We start from the raw sequence: 8,590 nt of genomic DNA, 5'->3' as shown, positions 1-8,590 counted from the left end.
CGGTACGACCTCAGGACTTAGCAAGGACTATTATAAGTAGATCAGGATGAGCATTTTTGCAAAACGAGCCAAACTGATAAAACACAACCCAAGGTCAGTGGCTTTCTCACCCAAAGAAGAATTTATAATCCTAAAGCGATCCACAGAAGCAACTTCGCGAAGGAAGTTCTGGGTGAAGCAGCCTGCATTACATCGTCAGCGAGTTTACGTCGGGGGAGGGGGAAGGAGCGGCGGGGAGGGGGTGGGGTGTGGGCGCCCTCCCCCTCCCGCCTTACTCCGCCCTCTTGAGCGCCGCTGCCCCTCGGCCTCGCACGCCCCCTCCCGCCGTTAACGTCAGCCGAAGCGCAGGGCACGCCGGGAGTTGGAGTCCCCGCGTTCACGCCGCCCCTGAGGGTGCCCGGAGGGAAAACTACTACTCCCGGCAGGCCGTGTTCGGTCCAGAGCGCCGACGCCGCGAGGGGCTGAAGCGAGGGAGCGGGATGCGAGGCCAACGTCGCCACGGCGCTCCCTGCCTCCCGGCCCCGCCCGCGCCGCGCGGCCTTCTGGGAGTTGTAGTTGGGCGGAGGGGCTGGGCCGGCGCGAGGCCGGGTCCCCAACGGTGAGAGAACTACCGGGCTGGAAGAGAGGAGTTCCGCCTCTTGACAGGCACCGCGACTTCCCCGCGCTCTCCGGCCGGCCGACTTGGGGCCTCAGGCTGGAGAGCCCCCCAGGATGCTCGAGGCCAGCAGCCCCGGCTCTGTCCAGCCGGGAATGGCCCGGTGACCTTGGGCCAGCCCCTGGCCTGAGTGCAGGTGACTCCGTGGGGACGATAGTAGCCCCCCTCGCGGGCCTGGTGGGGTTCCGGAGGGCGCCTGAAAGCGCTCGGCGCTGGTTCCCCGAGAGCCCCCAGCCGCCGTGCTCGACTGACGCCACAGAGGCCGAGGCGCGCAAAACCGCCTTTGGCTGCGAACCCCCGCGCCCTTCCCGGCTGGCCCGCCCTGCACCCGTCCGCCGCCGTCCAGCGCGCTAGGTGTCTGGCGACCCTGCAGGGTCCCGGAGGGCCCGCCGTCCCCTAGGCCTCGCATTCACCCAGCGCCCAGGCCACGAGCCCGGCCAGACCCTCTAACTGGACCCTCCTTCCAGGGGCGCCTGACCCACCATCACAAGCCCAGGTACATCTCTGCGCTTAGACCCAGGCAAGAGGGGACCCTGCGCTCTAGAGGGTCCCACTTATCCAACAACCGAGACACAGAAGACGTGTTTCCCCTCCTTGGTTCCCTGAGCAGTCGCAGGCCCCAGGTGCAGCAGAGCTTGGCACTGGGTGTTGGGGGAGGGCCCCCATTTGCACCCTTTTCCTGGGCCCTACAGCCTTTAGCTCTGAGCCTGCCAAGGCCTCGCCGTCCCCCTTGCCCCAGCTGCACCCACAGCCTTCCAGCCCTCCGGCCCATCCTTCCTGCCATAACCAGAATGAGCTAATGTGTATGATCAAATCAACCCTCTGCTTGAAACCCTGCAGACTCCACCTTGTCGGCTGAGTAAAGGCCCCTCCCCCTCCCGGGGGTTGTGTTTGACCCTGCCTGGCACTCCAGCCCTCCTCTAAGTGGACAATGTCTTGGACGCCCCCACCCCACACAGGCTGGGTCAGACACTCCCTTCTCGTTGGCATTGGATTGGGATTCTGGGTGTCCACCAGTCTCCCCAGAAAAGAGAGGTCTCGGGGGACCAGGGGAGAGCATGGGAGTGACTGCCTCCCAAGCAAGGGCTGTGTACATACCAATCCAGGATTCGCTGGGTGAATGAATGACATAATAATGACCATTTGTCAAGCCACTATGCACCAGCCATTCTGCCTGCTGCTGTGTCATCTCATCCACTCTTGAGATAGCACCATTAGCCTACATTATGGATGAGAAATTGAAGTTCATATATGTTAAGGGATTGTCCAAAGTAAACACCAGATAGTCAGAGGCCTGGCCCAGATTCCAACTAAGGTGTGGCTCAAGTGATACAATGAGTTCCTCTGGGGTCTGGGGGCAGGGGAACAAGTGAAAATGGCAGAAGCTGCAGGCCCCATAGGAGGGGGGTTATTCTAAACTATAGGCCTGGTGCATGAAATTTGTGCACAGGTAGGGTCCCTAGGCCTGGCCTGCGATCAGGGCCAATCAGGTTCCCCGTCTCCTGCCTCCTCCTTCCCTCGCTCCCTCAACCCCCCTATCCCCCACACTGCTGCCGCCGCCGCTGGTCACCTGCCATGCTCCGTGCTGCCCCCTGGTCAAACTCCCAAGGGGACAATTTGCATATTAGCCTTTATTATATAGGAGGATACTACTGGGAGCCATGGAGGGTTTTAAGCAGAAAGTGTCATGATAGGATGTGTGTATGTATGTGCATATGTGTGTGTGTGTGTGTGTGTGTATATTTTAATCCTCACCTGAGGATATTTTTCCACTGATTTTTTAGAGAGAGTGGAATAGAGAAGGTAAGACAGAGAGAAACATTGATGTGAGAGAAACACATCGATTGGTTGCCTCCTGCATGTGCCCCGACCAAGGCCTGGGCCGGGGAGGAGCCTGCAACCAAGATACGTACCCTTGATTGGAATCAAACACCGGACCCTTTGGTCCGCAGGCCAATGCTCTATCCACTGAACCAAACCGGCGAGGGCTAGTTTTTAGAGAACTCTGGCTATTGTGTCAAGAATGGATGTCGGAAAAGAAAAGAAAAAAATAAAAGAAAAAGAATAATAATTAAAAAAATAAAAAGAATGGCTGTCAGGAGCAAGATTGGAGGCCAGGACACTGGTGTCAGCCCCGTGGAGTGCAGAGGGGGCTCCTGGGAGAAGTGAAGCCAAGGCAGGAAGCAGTGGTTCTCAACCTTTGTTTGTCATTATCGCCCCCTAAGGAAAAATTAACAAGAAATTAAGATAAAAATAATTAAATACTAAATACAATTTTGTCTGGTGCGGCTGAACTTTGGGAGGCCACAAGCCATTATAATATCTAAGATTTATTTCTCCCTGAGAGTCAGTAATAACCCCCTGGAGGTCACTGTTCTCCAGAGAAGCACAACCAATAGCACATGTAGGTGGAGAGAGAGGTTGTGATAAGGAATTGGCTCACAGCAATGGAGCCTGACAAGTCCCAAGACCTGCAGTCAGCAAGCTGGAGACCCAGGAAAGCCTGTGGTGGGGTTCCAGCCAAAGCCCCCAGGTTCAAGACCCAGGAGGCGCTGATGTGCCAGGGAGCCCAAAGGTGGGAAATAAAAACAATGATCCGTGCCCAGCTGACAGGCCACAGGCAGGCAGCAGGAGTTCCATCTTCTCGCGCTCTCTCTTTTTTTAAATATTTATTGTTGAAAGTATTACATGGAGTTCCATCTTTCCCATTCAGGCCCTTTTGTTCCATGCAGGCCTTCAACTGATTGGATGAAGCCCACCCACATGGAGGAGGGCCATCTGCTCAGTCTACAGATACAAATGTTCACCTCATCGAGAACCACCCTCAGACACATCCAGGTCCTTTGACCAAATGCCCGGGCTCCCTGTGAGCCCGTCAGCTTGCCACGAAGTTAACTCCCACCCGGGAGCATGCAGGCTCCGGGACCAGAAAGGGTGCTCTGCACTGGGAAGTCAGAGCTTGGTCTGGCAGGAGTTCCAGGGAGGGGTCTTGAAAGAGTGTGGCATGGAGAAAGCCGCTCAGCCCACGCTCCCCAGCCGCTTTGGCCCAGTGGATAGAGCGTCAGCCTGTGGACCAGAGGGTCCCGGGTTTGATTCAGGTCAAGGGCATGAACCTCAGCTGCAGGATCCTCCCTGACCCAGGCCCTTGGTCAGCGCACATGCAGGAGGCAACCGATCGATGTGTTTCTCTCACATCTATGTTTCTCTCTGTCGTTCCCTCTCTCTTCCACTCGCTCTAAAACCCAATGGAAAAATATTCTCGGGTGAGGATTAACAAAAAAAAAAAAGCAAGCCGCTCAGACCCGCTCTGGTCCCAGAAGGCTCTTGGAACGGGCTGGCAGGAAAAGGTGGCATAAGTTGGGTACTTCTGCAAAAGTGAAGTTTTATTACTTTCATGTACATATTATTAGCCAAGATATAAATATGTACTAGTAACCAGACAATTTTATAAGAAAAATCAGGCGAGTGATCTCACAATGCATGACCAGTAGGCATTACATAACAATGACTCAGCCTTACCTCACCAGGCCTTGCTGACTCCTGGTGGCACTGAGTCTGCAGATGGAGGAGTGGACACCTCTGCCCAGGCCACTTCCTCGCCCGAAGCAGGGCCACAGCGGCAGGTCCCACCCGAGCAGGTCCCGGAATTCTATGCGGATTCTAAAACAATTCAGGAACGGATATGGACATATTAATGTTTGGGGAACTAACAAATTGGGCAGTTCTTTGTTGTTGTTAATCCTCATGCGAGGATACTTTTCCATTAAATTTTTTAGAGAGAGTGGAAGGGAGGGGGAGAGACACAGAGAGAGAAACACTGATGTGAGAGAGACACATCAATTGGTTGCCTGCCACACACACCCCAACCAGAGCCGAGGATCGAGCCTGCAACTGAGGTACATGCCCTTGTCGGGAATAGAACCCAGCATGCTTCCGTCTGTGGGCCGGCGCACTATCCACTGAGCAACACCAGCCAGGGCTTTAGACAGTTCTTGACACCCAAACCTGAAGGCTGCAGGTCAGTAAACTTCCCATGTGGAGCTTCTAATCAGCTTTGAGACATGTCACTGTTGCCTGGCTGGGCAGCTCAGTTGATTAGAGCATCATCCCCATTCACCAAGGTTTCAGATTCGATCTCGGGTCGGGGCACATATAAGAATCAACCACTAGCCTGACCGGTTTGGCTCAGGGGATAGAGCATCGGCCTGTGGACTGAAGGGTCCCAGGTTCGATTCCGGTCAAGGGCATGTACCTTGGTTGCGAGCATATCCCCACTGGGGGGTATGCAGGAGGCAGCGGATCGATGTTTCTCTCTCATCAATGTTTCTAACTCTCTATCCTTCTCCCTTCCTCTCTGTAAAAAATCAATAAAATATATTTTTAAAAAAAGAAAAAAAGAATCAACCACTGAATCCATAAATAAATGGAACAACAAAGCAATGTTTCTCAAATCAATACTTTTTTTTAAATGGCTCCAGCACAGATATAAAAAATGTGTGTATGCAGGGCAGCGACAAACTTTTGTAATGAATTGAAAAAATTTCACGACACTGCTTTATAGCTTCAAAGACATTTAAGAAAGGAGTCTTGGAAATAAAAAACATAGCCAAAATTATTTTAAAAATCTCAATACAAATGTTGCAAGATAAAGGTGAGGAAATTATTCAGACAGTAGAGGAAAAAAAGACATAGAAAATAGAAGAGAAATTAGACCTAAACTTTCAATCTAGGAAATCCAACAACTTTCTAATAAGTGTTCTGGGGGGAGGGAGGGGCAGGGGGTGGGCGGGTAGTGGAGGGAAACAACTTTTGAATGAGAAAATACCATTGACCAAAAATAAGGGCTCAAGTGCCCAGATTGAGACTATCCAGGGCATGTTTCACTGTAGAAAACCAGAGGTAAACCAAACAGCCTAAAACATCGAAAAGGAAGTCACGCTTAAAAAAAAAAAAAGGCAGGTGAAAGGATCTCACTAAATGTCTTAACAGTAATATTCGATGCTAAGTAACAGAGCAGGGCTTTCAAAATTGTGTATAGAAATGAAATACCACACAGAACTGTATGGAGAAAAAACCCCCACAATTCTGGACATTCGAACTGTATTTTTCAGGTCATCAGACTGTGACATAGTAACACCCTCCAGTACTCCTAGATCTTTCCCACCTACAGTCCGAGGCTGCTACACATCCCTTCCCCGATGTGACCTGAGATCACCCAACCATGAGAGCAATGGAGAAGGGCTGGGGCATTTAAGGAGAGCGAGATTGTCAAAGAAATCCACCGGAAGGCTTGCAAAGCAAAGGTAAGGAAATTATCCAGAACGAAAACAAAGACATAAAATAGGAAAGAGACAAGTTCAATAGAGGAGGTTGGACGACTTCCTAATAGGAGTTACAGCAAAAAAAAAAAAAAAAAAAAGTTTTCAAATAAAAAAACTTGTATTTACTTAGAAGCATTTAGAATGTCAACAAAACAGCTGCAACTTTTTTTTTTACAATTACAGAGTCGTAGTCAGTTAACAGAACAATTACTTCATACCAGTGACCCGGTGCACAGATTCGGGGTGGGACTGGGTGAGATGGGCCGGACATGCCCTGGAGCCCACCTCCCACGGTCCCTCCCCGCATCTGTGGAGTGAGTGGGGTCCATCGGCCTGGCCTGCAGGGATCGGGCCGAAACCAGCTCTCCGACATCCCCCAAGGTCCCAGAGTGCAAGAGGGCACTCCGCAAAGTTGCTGTCGTACAGGGTGTGAAACACAAATGCAAGTGTGGAGTAAACCAGATCAAGGCCGACAGTGCCCCAGCAACAACATAACCCACGCACAAAGGTGGAATCGCGTGGTTTTGTTAGTAATCGGGCTCCCTCCTCTCTGGTTTCAGGGTACGGCACCCGAAAACCGCCACTGCCAAGTCACTGCAGCTCAGCAGCTCCTGCATTGAGTGTCTGCCCCATGGTGGTCAGTGCACGTCATAGCAACCGGTCAGACAGGCAGAGGGACACTTAGCATATTAGCCTTTTATATATTCACTGAGTGGCCAGATTATTATGACCACCTGACCTTTGTAGGCAAATTAGCTATAATTTCGCGCTGAAGTTGCTAGAGGGCCAAACCATTATAAATAGGGAAGCAAGTTGTTTACCACGACAGTAGAAGTGATTTTTTTCTGAAGATATGGGTAAACAATGCGATTTAACAGCCTTTGAATATGGGATATATATTATTATGGAGTGGCCAGATTATTATGACCACCTGACGTTTATAGGCAAATTAGCTGTACACTGCATTGTATGGGATATGGAAGCCGAAGGCCTGTTCGAACACCTTTGCTGTCTGCAGTTACCAAGATAAAACGTCTCCAATTCGCACAGAAACACAAGGATTGGACAGTCGAGCATTGGAAAAAAGTCATGTGGTCCGATGAATCACATTTCCAGTTGCATCATGCAGATGGCAGAGTGAGAATTTGGCAGAAACAGCATGAAAGCATGCACCCCACATGCATGAGTACAACCCTTCAAGCTGGTGGGGGCAGTGTTATGGTTTGGGGCATGTTTTCCTGGCATGATTTGGGCCCTTTAATTCGTGTGGAACAACGTCTGAATAGCACAACATACCTAAGTATCGTTGCTGATCAAGTTCATCCTATCATGTTGATGGCGTATCCCAATGGAAATGGCTTCTTCCAACAAGACAATGCGCCATGCCACGGTGCTCGTATTGTGCAGGAGTGGTTTCAAGAACATGAGGGAGATTTTACCTTGCTTAGATGGCCCCCACCATCACCAGATCTCAATCCAATTGAGCATTTGTGGGACGAAGTTAAAAGAGCCATCAGGCAGCTGATTCCACAACCATCAGATCTCACAGAACTGGACAGTGCTATTCATCAGGCATGGTGTCAGATTCCTCGCATCACCTTTCAACATCTCGTGGAGTCAATGCCAAGAAAAATCGCCGCAGTACTGAAGGCAAAAGGTGGCCCAACGAAGTACTGATGGGGTGGTCATAATAATCTGGCCACTCACGTTCAAATATATCCCACGTTCAAAGGCTGTTAAATCGCCATATCTTCAGAAAATAATCACTTCTACTGTCATGGTAAACAACCTGCTTCGCTATTTATAATGGTCTGGCCCTCTAGCAACTTCAGCGTGAAATTATAGCTAATTTGCCTACAAAGGTCAGGTGGTCATAATAATCTGGCCACTCAGTGTATAGATAAGCTGCCATCAGAGACAACTGAAGATGAAAAAATTACCATCCCCTGCCCTAGCCGGTTTGGCTCAGTGGATAGAGTCTCAGCCAGTGGACTGAATGGTCCTGGGTTCGATTCCACTCAAGGGCACATGCCAGGTTTTGGACTCAATTGCCAGTAGGGAGCATGAAGGAGGCAGCCAATCAATGATTCTCATCATTAATGTTTCTCTCCCTCTCCCTTCCTCTCTGAAATCAATAAAAATACTTTAAAAAACAACCATCCCCATAGATAACTAGTTTGTGCTGAGCACCAACAAGAGCCTGCTGTAACTTTCCAGGCCAGTTTACAACCCCTATAGCGTAGCAGGCCAGGTTAGTGGCTGCTGAAAATACCACCTGCACAGGTGACCGAAAGACACATTGGTGGTGTGTGAACTACGCAGAAGAGGACACGGGCAGTTTAAAAACACATCTTACGTGGCCTTACATTTCTATTTTTTAAGGGAGTTGTGTACAGGGGGGTTAAATGCTCTATAGACAAGTAAACAAAACTGCGCTAAAACCAACTTATTCATCATCTTCACCTCCCTCCTCAGATTGTTCTTGTCTTTTCACCCGACCGCTCTTTCCAGCCTCATCAGCTCTCCTTAGCTCGCTGTGCGGCAGGCAGTGTCTGCTCTTCTTCCTCCTTCAGCTCAGCAGCCTTCCTTCCTAAGGCTGCTTGCCACCCCCCCC

At 50.6% G+C, this 8,590-nt stretch overlaps 1 protein-coding gene across 3 annotated transcripts in view; it reads right to left on the bottom strand.

The window, feature by feature from the left end:
- FAM193A (family with sequence similarity 193 member A) overlaps positions 1 to 8,590 on the bottom strand; it is a 121,120-nt gene that overhangs the window by 102,721 nt on the left and 9,809 nt on the right. The window contains exons 1-2 of one of the 3 annotated variants that reach the window (XM_023745396.1): positions 4,175 to 4,335; positions 1,754 to 1,874 (exon numbers count right to left, since the gene is read on the bottom strand). The exons of 1 other annotated variant lie outside the window; for it this stretch is intronic. In XM_023745396.1, coding sequence (XP_023601164.1) covers positions 1,754 to 1,798 — 45 coding nt within the window. In that variant the 5' untranslated portion in view covers positions 1,799 to 1,874; positions 4,175 to 4,335. Of the gene's footprint in view, positions 1 to 1,753; positions 1,875 to 4,174; positions 4,336 to 8,590 lie in introns of those variants that run through there. One more of the 3 variants, XM_023745397.1, reaches the window with a different exon arrangement.

Source organism: Myotis lucifugus, unplaced genomic scaffold, assembly GCF_000147115.1.
Source record: "Myotis lucifugus unplaced genomic scaffold, Myoluc2.0 scaffold_540, whole genome shotgun sequence".
In the NCBI taxonomy this organism is placed as follows: domain Eukaryota; kingdom Metazoa; phylum Chordata; class Mammalia; order Chiroptera; family Vespertilionidae; genus Myotis; species Myotis lucifugus.
The sequence above is the reverse complement of the archived record's forward strand: the minus strand, read 5'-3'. Positions and strand labels throughout refer to the sequence as shown.